Source organism: Petaurus breviceps, unplaced genomic scaffold (genome assembly GCF_028583685.1).
Source record: "Petaurus breviceps papuanus isolate PSGF00001 unplaced genomic scaffold, PetGlider_PUasm1.0 90617, whole genome shotgun sequence".
NCBI lineage: Eukaryota > Metazoa > Chordata > Mammalia > Diprotodontia > Petauridae > Petaurus > Petaurus breviceps.
The window spans coordinates 1,694,988-1,716,096 of record NW_027187287.1 but is presented as its reverse complement, the minus strand read 5'-3'; the positions used below and the strand labels follow the sequence as shown (position 1 = coordinate 1,716,096).

Below are 21,109 nucleotides of genomic sequence, written 5' to 3'. Positions count from 1 at the left end.
TATGGAGTCTGAATGCAGATCAAAGCATACTATTTTCCCTTTTTTTTTTTTTTTCCTCGCAGTTTTTCCCTTTTGTTCTGATTCTTCTTTCACAACATGACTAATGTGGAAATATTTTTGATATGATTGTACATGTATAGCTTGCCCTCTTGGGGAGGGGAGGGAGAAAAAAATTAGGAACTCAAAATAAAAGTGAATGCTGAAAACTAAAAAAGACAAAAAAATAGAAAATGGAAATGTTGGAAGGCAAGCACACTTTTGGTTGAGCCGTAAGTTTGTCTAACATGGTGGAAAATAATTTGGAATTATTTAAGCAAAGTAGCTCATACAGACACACACAGACACAGACACAGACACAGACAGACACAGACACACACAGACAGACAGACACACACACACACACACACAACCCCCTCCTATCTTTGCCTAAGCTATTCTACTACAGGAAAAATAACCCAAGGAAAGACAAGGAAAAAAGTCTCATATACACCAAAATACTCACAGCAGTACTTTCTGTGGTAACAAAAAACCAAATGCAAACCAAAAAAATCCTGGAAAGTAGGGACTCAATTGTAGATTACCTCAAAAGACTAGGATACTGAAAATTATTGTACTATAAGAAATGAGGACTATGAAGAGTTTAGAAAAACAAAGGAGAGGTTGTGTGAACTGATGTAGAATGAAAGAAAACAAATTGAACAATATGCAAAATAACAGAAAAAAGAAAACCACTAAATGAAAACTGAACTCTTAAGTAACTGTAATGACCAATCTTGGTCCTGGAGAGGATGAAATGTCTCCCTCATTTTCATAAGAAATGCAGGAAGGGACTATGGATGAGAAATGTATGCAATGTCAGATAAGATCACTGTGTCAACTGGTTTTGCTTAAGTATTTCTTTTGATTTGGAGGCTGTGTGTGTATATGTGTGTGCGCGTGTGTGCAGATCTAGAAGCAATGGTGACATAAGGACAGAGACATCAATAAAACTTTCTTAAAATAAAAAAACAACCACCATGAATGTAGATTCATCTACAACTCCTATGTAAATAAAACAAAAACTTCCTTCAAAAGTTGAGATATTGGGATCATTTTGTTTGCTAAAATTACTCTAACTTCTCAGATTTGGAAATAATAAGTATCTCAAGATCTCTTTAAGCCCATTTCTAGACCATAAAGAGAAAAAGCAGCTTCCTTTCTGAGACACATTTTTTAAGCCTCTTTTAATTAGTATATATACCCACAAAGCAAAAATAATAAAAATAATAACCTCAAAGTCCAACCCATTATTCAATGGAGGGAGGAGGAATACAAGTATAGAGTGGGGGAATGACAGCCAGGAGGATATACACAAGAGATGTGTACTAAGATCACTGAGAAGGCCTAGCAGGAAACCCAAACCATTGGCAAAGTGGTCTCTAACTGGATTAGCACCCCAGTCAGTGTGACACAACTACACCAAAGGGTCAAAGAAACAGAAGGATGGCATAGGGTTGCAGATTGACCATACTCAAAACTATTATGATGATCAGATCAATGCAAAGGATAGCAGAATGAGGGATATGTTTTTATACCACAAAAACTCAAGTTATGCTAGAACAAGTAAGAAATTTCAATACTCTCCTTGTTAGAAATGCTTCAGTTCACATAGCATTAACCACTGAAATGGGCTAACTACAAACACACATGCAATGGAATAAACATTACATTCATTCTGTACCAGTACTACAACATAACAAAGCTGGAAAAAGATTTCACCATTTGTAGACAAGAAAATATTGCTTTCTGTCAATGAAACTCTTAGCTCCAAGTCCCATATTGCCAATCAGTACAGGGCAACCATAAATAATAATTTCATCCCTAAAACTAAATTAGACAAAATAAGATACTAAAGCAAAAAAGTCTGAAGTGGGAAAAGCTGAAGAACCTGAAGTCACTGAAAATCTGCACTGAACACAAACCCTAGAAATTATGTATAATAACAAAATGGAAGACAAAAGTAGTGCCAAAGTTTCAAATGATTTTGAAAAAAAAAAGATGGACAAAGATGGGAATTCTAAGGTTTTTAGCTTGACAGCAAGAATCCAAACTAGCAGACCAATTATACTAAAAGAATATAATTTCAAAAAACTGGTAATCATCATGAACAAATGCATTCTCCTATACTATTTGATAGAATGTGTAAAAACATTTTAAGACACACACACAGAAGTGTGTGCTGCATTGCCACAGTGAGAATGAAGAGAAAACACCAGAGGAAAACTGCAATTGTTAAGGTATACGTCTAAGGACAGGCATCAAATAAATGGTGATCCATGGCAGAAGCAACTTGAAAGAATTATTTAAGATTTATAGAAAGGTAATTCTATAATCTAGCTAGTAGTCATGGTAAAAAATTTGAAGGCCTTGTTCAATTAAAGGCAACAAAAAAGAAATACATAGAAATTTTTTAAAAGTAAATTAAAAAATCTTGATTCTCTTAATATGCAACTAAATATAAAGGTGAAAATGTAAAGGCAATACAAGGAATAAAGGCAGCCCTAGAAACAAATACACAATTCCACATGAACAAAAAATTTTACTATAGAAGCTTGAGAAGTAAAGAAATCAAAGGTGAAAGGGATGACCAAAAGAGGGAACATAGAGAAAATTTCTGGTCCTTTGGTTTCATGAAATCCAACAAAGCAAAATATGAAGTCAATCAAGTGAGAAACAGAAGGCTTCCATACCATTAATCTGATGAATAACAAGACAATTGCAACAATGGAGGTGACTGAAACATAAGCTTCTTTGAAAAACTGGAAAGCATTAGAGATAAGACATATATAATTATAGGCTTGAACACTTCACAGTGGTACATGATTTAATTGTAAAGCACTTCACCAGCTTTCTAATCCCATCTTTTTAATTTAATAGTATTTTATTTTTTTCCAGTTACATGTAAAAATAGTTTTCAATATTCATTTTTGTAAGACTTTGAGTTCCAAATTTTTCTCCTCTCCCTTCCCTCCCCAAGACAGCAAGCAATCTGATATAGGTTATACATGTAGAGTCATGTTAAACATATTTCCAGTGGCAGCTAGGTGGCAAAGTGAATAGAGCACCAGTCCTGGAGTCAGGAGGACCTGAGTTCAAATCAGGCTTCAGACACTTAACTTACTAGCCGTGTGACGTTGGGCAAGTTACTTAACCCCAACTGCCCTGCTCTCCTCTCTCCAAAAAAGCAAAAACAAACAAAACAAAAACAAAACATATTTCCACATTAATCATGTTGTGAAAGAAGAACAAAAGTAATCCTATCTTTTTCTTTTTGGAGGGTAATTGGGGTTAAGTAACTTGCCCAAGGTTACACAGCTAGTTTTTTTTGTGTGGGTATTAAATGTCTGACGCTGGAACAGAACTCAGGTCCTCCTGACTCCAGCGCTGGTGCTTTACTCACTGCGCCACCTAGCCGCCCCCAATCCTATCTTTCTTAACCTAAGTCATCCTGTATTTATTACAGAAAGATGAGATGATCAGTGACCCAAATATAGGCCCATTATGTTTACATACTTTATACAAAGCATTTAGAGCTTGTACCACTAAAAAAAAACCCTGCAACACAAGAAAATAGCATACTGACCAAGGAACAAAAAGGGTGGTCTATAAAGCCCCAGGGGCATACTAGAACAATTTACTGTCAATCTGATAATTACTGAACAAGCTGCCTGAAAAGCACTATAATATTTATCCTGCTGTTGTTGATCAAAAAGCCTCTCAGTTTTACACTCATGGTTTATTATTATATGCAAAATAAACTCCTGTATACTAAGAATGCTAGAATATTTGCTAACCACATGGAAAACTTATCTACTTAAAACATGCCACCAACATAATGTCAAGAAAAATCTGACTAAAACATGGCATCTTTACAGACACAGTCTAATTCTATTATATAGTTCTATTTATCTTAAATCTATGATCATTTCTCCTAAATAGAAGTATATTTTCCAAATTAAACAGAGAGTCAAACCAAACCATCATTTGATGTACATGAATTACATTAGTATTTGGTTCTAATAGGGGAACAAAAACCACCCAACATTAAAAGATCTCCATCATGTGGAATTTTTCTCCAATGACCTGGAAAATGTTGTTGGGATATTAAGATATTCAAAACAAAGTCAGAGCCTAAAGGCTTTGAGTATGAATTTGGAGGTTATACTGAACCATGAATGAAATCTAAAACCTAAAGATACCTTGGTCTCTTCTGGGGAAGGTATGTTGAATTACTAGCTTCTGGAAATCAAAGCAACATGGGAAGAACACATGTAGAACAATTAAAACCAATGCAATACCTGTTTATAGGTGTACTTTCAAAACTATAAAACAGACCACCACAGGTTTGAAGTATCGCAACAAAACTTGTACAATATTGATTACACTAGGCAAGCTACAGAAAGATTAATACTTCCTCACTGAAAAGGAAGAGGAGATTTATTGATATTATTAAAGTCAAAACAGGTCAAAAATCTAAAGAAATATACTTCTGAAACAAGTAGATACTACTTCACCTAATAATAGAAAAGACTGATAACAGGTATATGCCATGGGATTCACTGAATGTAGCTGAAAGTAGTTTATGTCTTGCAGACTATGAAATGGTTAAGATCTAAAGAGGATACAACACTGGATGTAACAAGATTAAAACCAACACCTTTTCCCCAAAATCAGCTCTTCCAGTTTCTGGTTAACTGGCATTGACAACCATTCTCCAAGTCCCTCAAAATTTGATTCTTTCTTTTTATCCCTTCACATCCAGCCCTCTTAATTCTACTTTTCGTGTCTTTTTTCCCCTTACTACTGCCATTGCCTTAATTTATGATCTCAAAACCTAAATGAATGTAATAATGTTTCCAGACTCCCTACCTAGTCTTTCTCTGTTCTAATCCACCCTCAACACTGCAAATTGACTAATCTTCCTGATTTATAACTCTCATTATATCACTCCACTGGTAAAAAACTTTCCCTTGTACCTACAGAATAGAGTCCAAACCTAGATTGGCATTCAAGGCTCTCCACAATTTGACCCCACCCTACCTTTCCAGCTTTATTTCACTGAACTCTGTGCTTGACAAACACTACGCTTCAAGAAAAATGGAATTCCTATTCCTTGAAAGGTTTCTAACTTTTCTGCCTATTTTTGTTCACATTGGTCACTCTGCCATAAATGTCCTCTCCTCATCTGTGTGAAGTCCTACCCACCCAGGGCTCAGTTCAAACACCACCTCCTCCATGAAGTTGTGCTTGATATTTCAGGTCAGTAATCTGTTTCTTCCTCCATATCTTTATTATACTTTCCTCCATATCTTTATTATACATTTATCACATTATTCTCAGTTCAAATCCTGGCTATAATACTCACTAGTTGTATGACCCTGGACAGATCACTAGACCTCAACTTCCTACCCTATAACAAGCAGATAAAAATACTTGCAATTTCTATCTCACAAGGTTGTAGTGAGAAATTTATTTTGTAAATCTTAAGACACTAAATAAATATTACTATTATTATTCATTTGGATTATGGTTATTTGTGGTACCTGTCCAATCCTCACACTCTTTCAAGGTTGTAAGCACAGTATATCTAGCACAGTATTTTGCAGGAAAGTGCTCAATAATTTTGCTGGACAATTCCAAGTAAAGATTTCCCTTTAACACCTTTTGTAAGATTTTTATCTGGCATCTTTGCTGGGGCTTGAGCCATTTGTCCCTCTGAGGAATATCCACCCCCCCTCACCTTAAATCAGAAGGCTAATTTTTGTAATAGCTAATAACATAATAGGTAAAGAAAATAGAGAGGATAGCCAAGTTGTGATAGTTATTGTTTTCTGCTAACATCTTTCCTCCTCAGACTCAGGCTGGGTTAGGCTAAAGCTTACGTTTCAAGGAAGGGTCAAAGTTTTTGTGTGGGTTCCTCAGTTTCTTTTTCTGCTTGTTCTTTGAGAGAAAGTCTGAACTTCCATCCTCCTCTTCCTCCAAGGCTCGCTTTCCCCGTGTGCTGAGATCAGTGCTGCCATTCTCCTTGCACACCTCTTTAGGCCTAAAGGGAAGACGTCACTGGGACTGTAAACTAAGAAGTTAGGAAGATTAGGTATCCTGCAAATACCCCAGAAACTCTATTATGGACAATAGAGACCCAGTGGACTCACAAATCAGCTGTAGTGAGGTAGAGGTTCATGGTTATATTTAATATATATATATATATGTATATCCTAAAAAAGAAAACTGGTGAGGAATGAGGGCAAAAGAATCTAAGAGAGCTGGAGCACCATGTGCTACGAATGATAGTCACACTATATGTAACTAATAGGTGTTAGGCTCTACCTCTTGTATCTCTGCAGGTTTGGGGCTTTCATTCTGAAGTCTGAGCTACTGAACCAGCTACCAAATAAGACTGCTGGAGATACAGAAGAAGTAAGGTAAGACCTAGACCAGGTCAGTCATCAGATATAAAATCGGAATTTCTGATTTGTCAGTCAAGGAAAATTCCCAAAAGAGACAGAAGGGAGATATCCAATCAATGCCAAGGAAATAAGAGTCAGAAATACCTGTGTAGAAGAGTACAGTCCACCCCCAACTGCCACCACACAAGGCAAACCCAGGCTAAGGCCTCGAAAGCTCACCCAGGGCGGACATATGGTTGACAGATCCAATGGAAGAAAGGCAATCCTCCCTTGGGCTTCTCTCCATCCTTCTGATTGGCCATTTCCTCCTGCCAAAGTACAGGTGTGACTAGTGACTTTCCTTTATCAATACTGACAGGCTTAGGTTCAACCACTCTGGACTTGTCAGGCCACAGATCCAGTTTATCCAGACCATCCAAGGGAGACACAGACAATACCAGACTCAAATGGGTAAAGTACCTGACAACGTAGCTTTAGCTCTTTGCTAACATCAGCAATTCCTTCCAAGGTCTTCACTTTAGCCAGTTCTTCCCGAAGCTGTTGATGTATCTGTAGCCTAAAAGAAAAAGACACATGCATACCCATTCCACAAAGACAGGCTTGGATTCTGCCCTTCCCTGGGGGTGGGGGGTGACTAGGAGAAAGAGAATCAAATTGCTAAACCACATACAATATAGTTTTTCTGACGTTAAGTGCTAAATCACATTAGATAGGGTTGATGAAAATTGTAGTCATTTCTCCCCCTTCCCACACATAGATCCCTCTGATTAACCTGATCCATCTCAAAATACTCTATTACTAAGTTCCTTGAGTATTTCCATCTCCTGCCATATGCTATTACTTTGCCTGAGCTGATATGCAGCAGGTCGATTAAGTGATTTCATGAACAATTTGGTTCTCCCATCAGATTTTACATTTTTACAGCACAAGGATCATGTCTCTCATATATATGGATCATGTCCTATGACTTCCTCTTTGATATTTAACTTCTTCCACCACCCTTTGGACACAGTGAGTATTCAACTGCTCTGCCCTCCAGAGAAACTCACGTGTGATGCCACAGCTTGAAGAGGTGAGCCCGGACATAGGACAGGGGGCAGGGGTACTGCTGAACAATCTCCAGATATTCCTCAGCCATCTCCCACACCAGTGGGTTTCGGCCCTCAAACAAGGCTGGGTTGTGTAGGTTACCCTCTGGGGGATAAGAGAGAAACTCAAAGCTGTGACAATACAGAAGGCCAAGTCTCACTTAGTGCTGAAGTAGGGTGAGCTGGTCTTTGAAGACCTTAGACATAATTCGGTCTGTAGCCAATAATAAGCTGAGAAATAGCAGAATAACTGTCTGAGCTCTAACCAACACAGGTCCTACCCAGCAATTTTTTTCCCCTGGCAATCTTTCCACAAGAGGTCTAGCACCTGATTAAAAAAAAATCTAGGAGTGGCTAGGTGGCGCAGTGAGTAAAGCGCCAGCCCTGGAATCAGGAGGACCCGAGTTCAGTTCCGGCCTCAGATACTTAACACCCACACAAAAAAACTAGCAGTGTAACCTTGGGCAAGTTACTTGAAACCAATTGCCCTCCAAAAAAGGCAAAAAAAAAAAAATCTAAGCACTCTAATAAAAGTTCAGGACTCTTACTCAAAAATTTCAAGCTGTGATACTAAAATTCTCAGTAGCTAGAATGAAGACAAGCAAGGCAGTTGTGTTGCCTTAAGGATACCCCCTAAGTTAGCCACATTTCACAATCAGTTCAAGATAATAGTTTCTCTGACTCATAATAATGCTGGCCTAGAGTTACTTATAGAAAACAGCCAAGCCTTGATTAGAAATTGGTCACTGGGGAGCCTAGTCCCAAGAAAGCTAAGTCCTATTAGAAGAGAAAGAGAATTTCAATCTTCTATTTAATGACGTTTATGTAAATACAGACCACACGGCACAGTGGATAGAAAACTGGCCTTAAGAGCCAAAAGATCCTTTGTCCTTCCTTTGACACAGGTTGGCTGTATGACCCTGAGCAAGTCACTTAACAACTAAGGGTGCTAGGCAACACCCTAAGACTATACATTATAGGAAAGTGCTGATCTACCTTGCTAGAATTTCTTGTTTAGGGAGTTCTCCATGTCAATGAAGTAACAGATCTGGTTACCATCCCCTCTCCCTTGTATAAACATGGGAAGACATGAAAGAGAGTCCCACAGGATGGACATACATAGAGAAGGTATTGCAATCTGCACTAGCAGAGGGAGTAACCACACTGATGAGATCATGTATCTATCAAAGTACACAAATCCTAACAGTAAAGATGATACAAAATGATCTGAGGAATAAGCAAGTGGCTCTACTGTTATACCTTTAAAACTGTCTTCCAAATTTCTAAAGTCATCAATGAGGGAAACATTTGACTTTGAAGAATTTTCTCAAATTCATATTTAAAAGGAATGAAAAATGCACAACTCAGACTTGGGGTTAGCATATAGTATACTTTAACCAAAAGTAGCATGGTCTACAGTCAAGCAAGAGGACACAGGTATTCAGCTGGAGCAAATACAATGTCCAAAAGCTAAGAGGTCAGCATTTCTACTGCTCTCCAGCTGGGCTGCTCCAAAGAAAAGTTTCCAATGCTGTTAACAAAAAGCACCATAGCCATAGGCTAGTTCATAGGTAGTATTTGCATCTAAATAAGTGGGATACACAACAGATCTAAAGAGACCTACAGCCTTACCTGCACTCACTCACTAAGTGATTGCATGCATAATTTGTGTCTCCCACCAGATTTTACATTTCTTTTTTTAAGTAAACAGTATTTTATTTTTTCCCAGATTTAACATTTCTAAATACAGGGATCATGTTCCTTGAGTTCCTTGAGTAGCTTCCTCTCTACTATTCAATCCCTTGCATCACCCTTTGCAAACAATGAGTGTCCACATAGGAATGGGGGATAAACAGCTACAGAATCCTTACCTGCACTCATTACCCCTTGTACCCCCGTTTCCTGGATGCACTTTTCTACATCATGGAGGTATTGGATGTTTCCATTTGCAAATACAGGAATATTCACTGCCTTCCTATTAGAAGAAAGAAGACATGCTCAGGGCCTGGGAGAGAGAGGACAATCCCTTTTGTGCCAAGACCCCATACATGCTCTAAGACCAGCTGAGCCAGGCCTCCAATGCCAATCACTGCCTTACTCTTCCTGCTAAGAGAGTGGCTCCAGAACTTAATCTGTAAAAAGTGCCTTTCTTTTGTGGAGGGGTGGGGATGGGGGTCGGGGTAACTGGAGAGAAGCAGGGTGGGGTCAAGGAAATGATGCTGCTGCTCTACTGTTGGTTATTGTTGCCTTTCCCTGATAAGTTCCTTCATCCTGTTTGGAAGACAATGAAACTTGATGTTTTCTTTGTGATTGAGATAGATTATTAAAGGGAGATCTGGGACATACAAGGCTTTTGGAGACTCTGAGCATTACTTTTGGTCTATATGCCCCTCCCCCAACTCCCACCCCTTATCTCCCTATGCTAAGGCTACAGAAATGCTCAAGGATTCATTTTTCCCCCCAGGACTGAATTTGTCTCCTTCCTCACAATGTTAACCAAATACTTACCGCACAGCCTTTATGTGTTCCCAGGACGCAATTCCAGATAGTGGACCCTTCTGCTCCTTGGTACGTCCATGAACAGTTAATAACTAGGACAAAAAAGACAGCAGACTTTGAGAAGGCAGAGACAGCTGTTTGAGACTGCTGCTCTGTGGTGTCCCTTACCATACCAGGTTAGCAAAGAAATCCTTCCCTAAGGCCTTCATTGTAAAGCCCTTAGAAAGAAACCTTAAAACTGTCCCTAGTGAATGAATCTGGGATTTGGTAATTAGAATCCCCAACTGATTTTAAGTGGCCAAGTTTTTTTTTAATATGAGCAGAGAAGACATCTTTTCCCTGAACAGAGATAAAAAATATAACAAGGTTATATTTATATTAAGTTATCGGAGTGAGAGTTCCTGAGACTATACTAGAACCTTGCTATTTGCTACACTACACAATCTGACCTAACACAAGTCTATCACTGAGAAGAGGATTTAGATATAGAAATTTCAAAAGCACTTTGGGAAAGGAAATAAGCATTTACATACTCCTACTATGTGCCAGGCACTGTGCTAAGTGCTTTACAAATATTATCTCATTTGATCCTAACAGCAATCCTGAGAGTTAAGTGTATAGCTGGGAAAACAAAGGCAGACAGTTTAAGTAACTTCTCCAGGGTCACACAGCTATTCAATGTCTGAATCTATATTTGAACTCTGATCTTTGTGGCTCTAGGACCAGTGCTCTATCCTTTTCACCACCAGCTGCCTTTTATGTATTTCCATATCCCTTATATTAATTAGCACATGCCTTAAACATAGGAGACATTCAAATATTTGTTAAATTAAGGAAGTGGGCATTCTGACTGCAGAAGAACAAAAATGTGAATCTGAAATGTGAGTAAAAATATGGGAGAGGTTAAGGGCAGACAGAATAAAAAGACAAATATAAAAGGAAAGTCCATGCCTCTGACTGATGATGAGGATAAAGGAAGGGCCTGGAAATGGCATGGACAGTGATTAATGTCAGGTGGGAACAGACAAAGGATGTTCCTGATAAGAGTCAACATTTGACAGAGAAAAGGAGGGAGAGGGAATGAGGGGTAGGAGAGAGGAGGGAGAAGAGGAGAAGGGAAGAGAGGGAGGGGAAGGGAAAGAGAGGGAGTGAAAGGGAGAGAGGGAGGGAGGAGGAGAGGTGGAAGGAGTGGGGGGGAGAGGGAAAGAGGGAGATGGAAATGGAGAGAGAGGGAGGGAGGAAGGAAGAGAGAGAGAGAGAGAAAGAGAGGATTCCATTATTTCTGGCAAGTCGATAAATTATCAGGGAAGCTAGGTTTTTTTTTTAACAAAATCCCTATAAATGCTAGAATAAAGGACCAAGAAAATTATTTTAATTTCTTAAACTCAATAATCTGCTGGAGAGGAAACAGGATCCAGTCAGGATTCCTTTGATCTGTTTCTGCTTCTCTGGTTCACTGTAGGACACAAAGCAAGCTGTTTCACTTCTCTGCCTCAGGCTCCCCTGGAAAGAATATGTATTAGAAAAAGATCAAGGCATGTCAACATTGAAAGGGACCTTGTAGATCACCTAGGTCAATTCCCTGCTTTAACAGAGGAGGAAAGAGATCAAGAGAGGTCAAATGACTTGCTTGCTCATGGCTTGTCAGCGGTAAGGCTAACACTAGAACACAGGTTATGTGATTCCCCGTTCAGTAATCTTTTCACTGCACCAAAGACACTTGGTTCCTACTGATTTGTTTGTGAAATTCTATTTTGAACATCTAGCAAATCTGAGGGCTTGGCTCATCTCTAAGGCACTAAAAACATAACTATTGCCTGGAAAATTATTCTCTTTATCAGAGAGAAAAAAATCCAAAGCCTGGGTAAGGAAAAAATTATTTTTCTGTCTTAAAGGAATATGTTTAGGGTAGATGAGTGGTGAAAGTGAATGCGTGTAAAAGAGGGGAAGAGACTAAGTTAACAGTCATACCTGAAGAGCTCAAAGTATCCTCTCCATAGTTAAATATAGTAGCCCATGTTTTGCTTGGGTACATATGCTGTCTCCTTCAAATTTTGGTCAAGGGAACACTGGGCTACACTGGATTTGGCTCAAGGGTGGGCAGAAGCAGGAAACCTTACAAGCACAGAGAGACTGCTCCAAATGACCACCCATGATGTTGTCCAGTACAAGCTCCTATAGTGATATCCACAGAGACTGGGAGGAATAAGGTAACATGTAAGGTATGAAGAGAGATCAGACATTAAGATGCTTTTCTGAGAGGGCAGCTATGAAAGCAATCAAAGAGAGCAGGAAGGAAAAAGGGCAGATCCTTGAGGGAGGGGGGAAAGGTAAAGATGGAGGCTCTCCAAGAGATATAGATTTTCTTTCTTTCTTTCCTTTGTGGTGTTTTATCTTAGGATGCTTTCAAACTTGCATGAATGAGGTCAGTGATCAACTTGAATTCTGAAAGAACTTAAAGTTCAGGAAATGTTGCTGAACCACCGATCCCAGGTAAAACCAGAAGATACTGTCTCCTGCCTTACCTGGCAGCCAGCTTTCTCCAGCAACTGAGCATATTTCACAGTCTTGTCAATTTCTGGGAAGACACGGATTTTGCAGGTGACCGGAACAGAGAGTTTCTCATGTGCCAACAGAACTAGGAAAAACCAGAGAAGAATGCTAGCAATGTGTACAAATTGTGATATATAAGGCAAGGGAGTGAAAAATTCAAAAGCACAAATGTGGGAAACTTCCTTTATGACCATTTCTTCCTCCCTCTAACCACTATCCTACATTAGTCCTTCCCACTAGGATACTTGGGCTACCACCCCTTATCCTTTCATGACAGCCAGATAGGATACCCTGATGATAAAAATACCATTTTGTGGTGCTTTTACTCTAACGACAATAATTTTACTTAGAATCACAGAATGTTAAGAGTTGGAAGGGAACCAGAGTTCAGCTAATCCAATCTCTCTCATTTCACAGATGAGGAAATTGAGGTCCTGAAAGCAGACGTCATTCAGCCAGTAAGGGGCAAGGGCAGCACTGGAACCAAAGTCTTAATTATCTAGCCAAGTGCTTCTTCACTGTACCACATGACTGTACTTTATCTTCATAAACTGGTCAGAAAGATAGGGTAGGTATTTTTTAATGCCCCCCTCCCCTCATTTTACAGGGGACATAGAGAACTTAAGTGATTTGTATAAGGTCACATAGCGTCCACAATGACACTAGGACGAGAGGCCAGGTTTCTTGATTCTCAGTAAGGATTCCTTCTACAAGCTCACACTGTATAACTAAAGGAAGTGAACACAAATTACAAATGCTTTTCCCAACAGGGATACATTTTTTCTTACAAAAAATAGAGCTGGAACTATAACTGTGTTCACTGACAGCTTGGGGGGGGGGCCTCTACCTGGACACTTTCTTTGCTTTCAGTTCCTCTCCTAACCCTGACATCTGGACAGTTATAAAGAATGCTCACTCCCTACTTCAGGAGACTTCATTCACTCATTCCCATTAATCCCCTATCTCCAACAGTCTATCAGTTATATTAAATTTTCACTTTACAGAAGGAAAAATTAAGTCACTATAATGGTAAATGGCTCAAGTGGGTAGCAGAGGCAATTTATCATGCAGAGATCTTGGGGTTTATTCATTCCTATTATATTAGCAGCAATTAACTTACTCATTCTCTGGAGCAGATCCCACTCTTCTTGTAAGAAGACTCCATAATGACCTATAGAAGAGAAGACCATCTCAAACTAGCAGAAGTAGAAAGGTAAGCAGGGTATGGTCCACCAGACACACATTTACTTTCCTCCCTCCCACTTCTCTCCATCCAAATTACACCTATGCCTCAACTGCTGATAGTTATCCTATGTTCACTTCAAGACATAAGCCTTCATAAACTCAGTTCATAAAAAATACTATTAAAAAAGAATTGTGTGTTGTCACTATTTTCTCCCCCAATGATGAAATACCACAAGAAATATAATGTGTGGTGTGGAAACAAATCTAGAATATAGGGAGCAGAGAATGGCCTTCAAGGTTTAATTCATTTGTCAGCATGCTCAAGTTAAAAGAATTTCACCTGTTCTGAAGCTTCCATTTCGTTTTTACTCTCTGTTATATAGGACCCAAATATATTTATTAAGGGTCTAATTGTATACAACATTGCAATAGCTGCTATACAAAGACAATTACTAATTCTTTTGTGATTCTGTGTACATATTTTGAAAAGTGACAACAGCCAGGAAGTTCTTAAAAAACAACAGTCCTTCTCCCCCACCTATAGCTGGGAAAAATTGTGAATTTTATTTGCCAATTTAGATAAAGTATTGAAGAAACATTTATATATAGTTGTCAGAATGTTTTTAGAGAACAGTGTGATAAAAGAAATATAAAAAAATATAAAAGTTATCATACTCTCTGACTCCAAAATTCCATTACTAGGAGTATACCCTATACATATTATCAAATGTAGCTAGCTGCTAAAAATATTCAGAATAGCAGCATTTGTAATTATGAAAAATTGTTAACAACCCAAATTTCCAACTGAGGAATAGATAAACTGTAATAGAGTAAAACAACAGAACACTACAATATAATTAAGAATGGCAAATATGGAAGAAAAAAGAAATACAGGGATATGGACTATAACTTCACTGATGTAAGGAACTCCTGGGTGAGGAAACTCCTTCTACCAATGCAAGTCAATACCTTCTTTGCAACTTATAGCCTTAGAGAATTGCCTAAAACACTGAGGCTACATGACTTGCCCAGGGTCATGCAACCAATATGTGCTAGAGGAGGCACTTGAATTTCCCTGGATTCCAGGTCAGTGCTCTATCCATGTCATGCTGCCTGCCTCTCTATCACAACATATGGGCAAATGAATGAAATAATACAAAGAGAAAAAAAGTAGAACTTGAAAATCAGGAGGCACACTGACTATAACTATGAAGTGTTAAAAAAAGTGTGAAAAATATTTTCACTAAATACATGAAAGATAATAGAAGGAGATATGAAAGGTGGAAGTAACTGAAAAGCTATTATAGATATTTACATTAAGATCTTAAAAAAAGTTTAATTAGCTATACATTTAAGTTTACTCAGTTTTGTTATTAGTTAAAATTGGAGGGGACCCAAAGAACAACAGGAAGATAAAGTGGTTGTAAACAGGCTGCAGCATATTACCAGTGATAATCTTCACACAAGAAAACATAATCAAGAGCATGCATATACAATGAACTACGACAATTCCAAAAGACTCATGATGGAAAATGCTATCCACATCCAGAGAAAGAACTATGGAGTTTGAATATAGATCAAAACATTATTATTTTCTCTTTTTTTTCTTTCTTATAGTTTTTTCCTTTTGTTCTGATTCTTTTTTCACAACATGACTAATGTGGAAATATGTTTAACATGATTGTATGTGTATAGCCTATATCAGATTGCATGCCATCTTGGGGAGGGGGAAGTGGAAGGAGGGATAAAAAAATTTGGAACTCAAAATCTTATAAATGTGAATGTAGAAAACTATCTTTATATGTATTGGAAAAAATGGAATACTATTAAGTGGGGGAAAAGATGGAAAGGAAAACAAACAAGCAAAAAAAAGAGCATGCATAATTAAAAGAAGACAGGTGAGTCATGTAAAAAGGAAAGCCCAAGCACAGAAGCAAGAGTCCAAAAAATAATCAAAAGTGCCAAAGAACTTATGGAAGGCGGCGGCTAGGTGGCGCAGTAAATGGAGTGCCAGCCCTGGAGTCAGGAAGACCTGAGTTCATATCTGGCCTCAGACACTTAACACAAAAACTAGCCATGTGACCTTGGGCAAGTCACTTAACCCCAACTGCCCTGCCTTCTGCCCTCCAAAAAAAAAAAAAATAAAAGAACTTATGGAAGGACATAGTTAAGAACTACACAATAAAGATATGAATAGATTATAATGGGCACCAGTAAAAAGTGAACCCCGCAATACCAATGAGACTAAAGATAACTGGCTCATAAAAAATTGGAACTGATTCAGTAATCAAAATCAGGAAAACAGGGCGGCTAGGTGGTGCAATGAATAGAGTGCCGGCCCTGGAGTCAGGAGGACCCATGTTCAAATTTGGCCTCAGAACTTAACACAAAAACTAGCCTTGTGACCTTGGGCAAGTCACTTAACCTTAACTGCCCTACCTTTCCCCCTCCAAAAAAAAAATCAGGAAAAAAATATACACAATGAATACAATGTAAGAAAGAAAAACAAAACCAAAAGATATATAATCATATAGTAATGACCAAGCTTGGCCCCAGAAAAAAACAGTTGAAAAAAGGAACCTCCATCTCTCCCTCCCTCAACTGACACTACATATAGAATATTGCATATACATTCAAATGTGTGAATATGTGAGTTTGCTGAACTTTTTTTTCTCTTTACAATTTTTGTTATTATAAGGGAAGGTTTTGCTGTGTGAGGGAGGTGGAGAGGAACATGTTTGGAAGTGAATATGATTTAAAAACAAAAGACATCAATAAAAAAATAAATCTTCAGCTCAAAAGAAAATTTCAGTTCTTTAAGGTTTTGTGATTTCATTGGTGTCAGAACTGATGCAGATTCTAACTCCTCTGTGACTCAATGGAATGGTTTTTGGGACTAGCAATATGCGGCTTTCATTTATTTATTTTTCTACTTCTCAAACACCTGAAGAATCTGTGGTTTCATCAGTGTAGGAACTACTGCTGTATCTGAAAACTTCACCCTGCAACCAAGTGGGTGGTGAGCTTCTCTGAACTGTTAGCTAAGGAAGCCACCAGACAACAAACAGTCAAAACTCCAGGCCAGTGCTTACAGTCTTTCAAAGTTTCATTAGACTGGCCAGAGCTTGTGCTCTCCCTGCCCTCCTAGGTCTTAAAGGACTTAGAGTTACCTCTATATCACAATAAAGGAGCAGGACTTGAGGAGAAGTCACAATATACTACTTTAAAAAAGGGGGAAGAGGGCATACTTTGGGCAGAAGTAAGGTGGGACAACTCTAACATGTGTTCTGAACTATTCAACAGGCAACTGCCAATGATAACCCTATGACATGGAGCACTTCTGGGGGAAGTCCAGTTGACTTGAGAGAATTCCTTGCTCCCTTACTTAGTACAGTGCCTGACACACAGTAGAAGCTTAATAAATGTTTAACTGACTCTGACACCATCTATGGAGACAGTCATGTGCACATGCATCCACACTGTGAATATCTAGGGGAGACAAATAAATAATCATTTCCAATAATAAACATCATAATGAGAGTGAACTTGAAGTAAAACGATCAACTATTGAAAGTAAATTCTATCTTCTGGGAAGCAAAATGATTTTGTAGAAAAGATAATCTATTTTCAAGAAAGAATGTACTTTCCTCTTCCATATTTTGGCACGAATAATTCTTGCTTTACAGATGGAAAACCCAAAGCTGAAAAAAAGATTATTGACTTATCAAGTTCATATAAGGAGTCTGAGATGGGAGGAAGGAATTCCAGAAGCTCTTCTCTGTGGATCTAAGCCATCAAGTGTTGTTGCTTGGACAATTAAGGAGTCCAAAAGGGACAGGATCCTGACAACTGGGGAGCCAGGAAGATTTTAGGCTTTTGTCACTACCTTTTGCTAAAGGCTCCTATTTGCTCTTACCTCTCTTGGCGATCATTTGAGGACAGCCCAAATTCAGATCTATGGCATCACAATAATCTTGAGCCAGGAGAGCAGCCTTGACAAACACCTCTGGATCATTGGCACAGAACTGGAAAAGATACGTCGTCAGTCCATCACACCCATCAGAGCCAAGCCCAATGGAAGGTACAATACAGGGCCTGTATTTTCACAAGTTGTTGTGGCTTCAAAGGAATGAATTTGGCCTTCAGTTGTCTTATACAGCAGTATTTCTCAGAGTACAATCCTGTAGCCTGTTGGTGGATTATAAAGGTCTTCTAGGTCGCTTCTTATAGCAAAAATATAATAAAGTCTATACTTTTGTTTCCTGTGTGAATTTCATATGATTAATAAGATCCAGCTACTACCTCATTGACAGCTCATAAAAAAGTAGAATTATTCTTCCCATTCAATCTGCTGAGGATATGTGCATGTGGGGGAGAGATAGGAAGAGTAGTGTTATGTGTGTCTAAGTGGGATTAGATAGACTAAGTGGCCTGTATGCTTTCATCTATTAACCAAAAACATTTCTGGATTTTTTTTATTTCTTTTGACTAATTGATCCTCCAGCAACACAGTATCAACAATGATTCTGTTCTAGTTTTTTCACTGATTTAGTTAGTTCTTGGAACTTATTCCTTTTTGATGAAATCTGGAAATAGTTTCTAGGAATGCTATTGATTTCAGGCCCCTTCTGCTTGTTGAAAAAGGTCTCACGTAGGATTATCTACTTGCACAACAGATAGGTGATACCATTAGGAAACAAACATCACCCCATCCCTATTCTAGACTCTTAACTCCCCTCAAAAGATGCTCTTCTCCATTATCTAGGCTTTATTACCTGTACAATAAGGGGGCGATCCTCAGGACACACATCACAGTACAGATTCTCCTTCCGATAGTTGGCATCTCGAACAAACACCTGAGCATGTAACATAGGTGTGTAGCACAATTGAGCTCCATGTCGACGGCTCAAAAGTCTCCAAGCCAGTTCACTCTGATCTACCATGGGGGCAACTACATAATGTGCCCCTTGCAAAGTATGTCTCCAGAACTCAAATCCCTGCAGCTTTGGCATCTTTTCAAGACTAAAAGTCAAAGGGAAGAAAATGAAGACCCTCAGTTTCCAAGGAAAGTAAAAAAAAAAAAATCCCTGAATCAAATTTAGCCTAGAGGAATGAAATCCAAGCCCCATAGTAATTAACAACCAATTATAAAACTACTTCCTTGAATTAACAAATTCCCTCTTGGCTCCTCCCACCCCCTAGAAAGAATCAGAAAGATTTCTTCAAAGAAATCTGAAGAAATATTTAGCTTTAGCAGTGACATATACTGAGGACTTAAGCAAATCACTTACCCTTTCTGTGTTTCATATCTCTATAGGAAAATGGGAACGAGTATTTCTTGTAGGGATAATGAAAGGACAAATGTCAATGTACTTTGAGTTCTTTGGAGGAAAGATGTTAGAGAAACTCAAAGTGTTACTCTTACTTTTTATTAATTCATAAGACCTTGAATGATATTTCACATATCTTTCACATCTTTACAAAAGTGTGTCTTGGTGCCATACTGAAAGCAACAAAGAACAAAAAAGTCTTTTTGTTATATTCCTTGTGTCTAGTGAGGCAAACTACATTAGGTCAGGTCCTTCCCCATAGCTATTTAATTAGTGATGGGGCCAAGACATTATCAAAGCATGAAATAGCAAAAGAACAGACTGTAAGGAATCACTTCAAGTAAATATCTGCCCTTTTCTATTAACAGTTCATTCCAGTTTTGTAATACCAAGTTATTTAATAACTGAGCAAATGCCAATTTGGATATTTTACAAATAAAACAGCATATTTGAAAGTTTCATAACATTAATATTGGGTTGATATTTACAAGGGGACCTGAGTCATTTCTCAATCATTTCTACTAATGAGGGCAATTATCTTTTCTTTTTAAGGGAAAGATAACAGGAAATCATGGCTAATCTACCCACATGGCCCACTGGACTGATACGTGACAACTGACAAGGAGGCTCCACTGTATATGTGGGGAGAAGCTGAAGTTGCCTTCTAGGCATTAATCATAATAGCTAACATTTATGTGCATATATATATATATATATATATATATATATATATATATATATATATATATACTTACTACTTGCCAGGCAGTTTTAAATGTTAAGCATTTTACAATTATTATTTCATTGTATCCTTAACAGAGAATAACTCCCAGAAAGGACCACCAAAATAAAAACTAAACAAAGGAGGTCATATGTCCATTTGAATATTAATTTCTCCAATAAGCAAACTAAAACATAAAATCTGCCATGTCATATCTCATCCAGTTGAAAACTCAAAGTTTCTAGCAAATATCCTTACTTGGGCAAATAATTGGGAAATTGATAGGATGGTGTCAAAGGTCAACATATCCTCTGACAATCTTTGGTAACTTTTTTTTTTCTTGTTCTAATACCTAAAGATCTATCTTCATTAAGTCTACCAGTCCTCCCTGCTAAACTTCAAACTCCAAGGGCTGTTAGCCCTGACTCCCAAATGGTTCTCATTTCTCCAGGAAGCTGGTGGGCCAGGAGCAGAGGGAGGCTTCTTTGGGGCTCAAAAGGTCCTTTCATGCTCAGCAGGCCTATACATGCACCCTTTCCCGTCCCTGAAGCATGCTTTTCAGGTGTGGGGGAGACTCCCAGGACCCCATAAGGGCTCTTGAAGAGGATCTGAAAAGACCAGTTCCCTTCTCTGTCAAGAATATGGGCAAAGGGGAGGGGGCGCCTCTGAGCACCCCAGCCCATTACTGCCCTAGGACAGGCTGGGTGGGAAGCTGAGCTAGGTGGCAAGCAGACAGCCCCTGGTCCTGCTAGCTCCCTTAAAGCTCGGGGAGCCCAGCAGCCTCCCAGGGCTAGGGGGTCCTCTGGCGCAAGGCCAGTTGCCAGGGAGGGGGCCTTCTGCCAGCACGCGCTTTCCCTTACTTCCCCTCAACCCCGCCGCCCTCCAGAGAGCACGCGTTCCCTCTCGCCCCCACCCCTTCCACGCGGCCCTCCGGCAAGCACGCACGCGCTCTCCTCCACCTCCAGCCCCTCGCGCGCGGCCCTCCGGCGAGCACGCACGCGCTCTCCACCATTCACCAGCCCCGCGCGCTACCGCTGCCGTAGCTACTCGCCTCTCCCCTAGTGGCTCCGGGGGCTCTGTCGGGGCCCGCGGCCACCGCCTCCGGGACCCGCGGCTCCTGTCGCCGTTTTCGGCTCGGCCTCGAACTCCAGCGCCGCTGTTAACCCGCTGGCTCTCGCCGCCGCCGCCGCCCCCGACCCCGCACTGGAGTCGAGGCCATACCTCTGCACGGAGGCAGCCGGACGGTGTCTCCACCATCCGGCTCCGGGCGGCTCCCAGGTGCGGTGA

General features: G+C 39.3%; 1 protein-coding gene across 1 annotated transcript in view; it reads right to left on the bottom strand.

The window, feature by feature from the left end:
* Positions 1-21,109, bottom strand: part of DUS1L (dihydrouridine synthase 1 like) — a 25,845-nt gene extending 4,736 nt beyond the window's left edge. The window contains exons 1-11 of the mRNA XM_069064000.1: positions 20,874-21,109; positions 18,547-18,793; positions 17,688-17,796; positions 13,707-13,757; positions 12,559-12,671; positions 10,043-10,125; positions 9,406-9,509; positions 7,496-7,640; positions 6,906-7,002; positions 6,666-6,754; positions 5,922-6,082 (exon numbers count right to left, since the gene is read on the bottom strand). Of these exons, the coding sequence (XP_068920101.1) occupies positions 5,922-6,082; positions 6,666-6,754; positions 6,906-7,002; positions 7,496-7,640; positions 9,406-9,509; positions 10,043-10,125; positions 12,559-12,671; positions 13,707-13,757; positions 17,688-17,796; positions 18,547-18,793; positions 20,874-21,079 (1,405 nt within the window). The 5' untranslated portion in view covers positions 21,080-21,109. The remainder of the gene's footprint in view (positions 1-5,921; positions 6,083-6,665; positions 6,755-6,905; positions 7,003-7,495; positions 7,641-9,405; positions 9,510-10,042; positions 10,126-12,558; positions 12,672-13,706; positions 13,758-17,687; positions 17,797-18,546; positions 18,794-20,873) is intronic.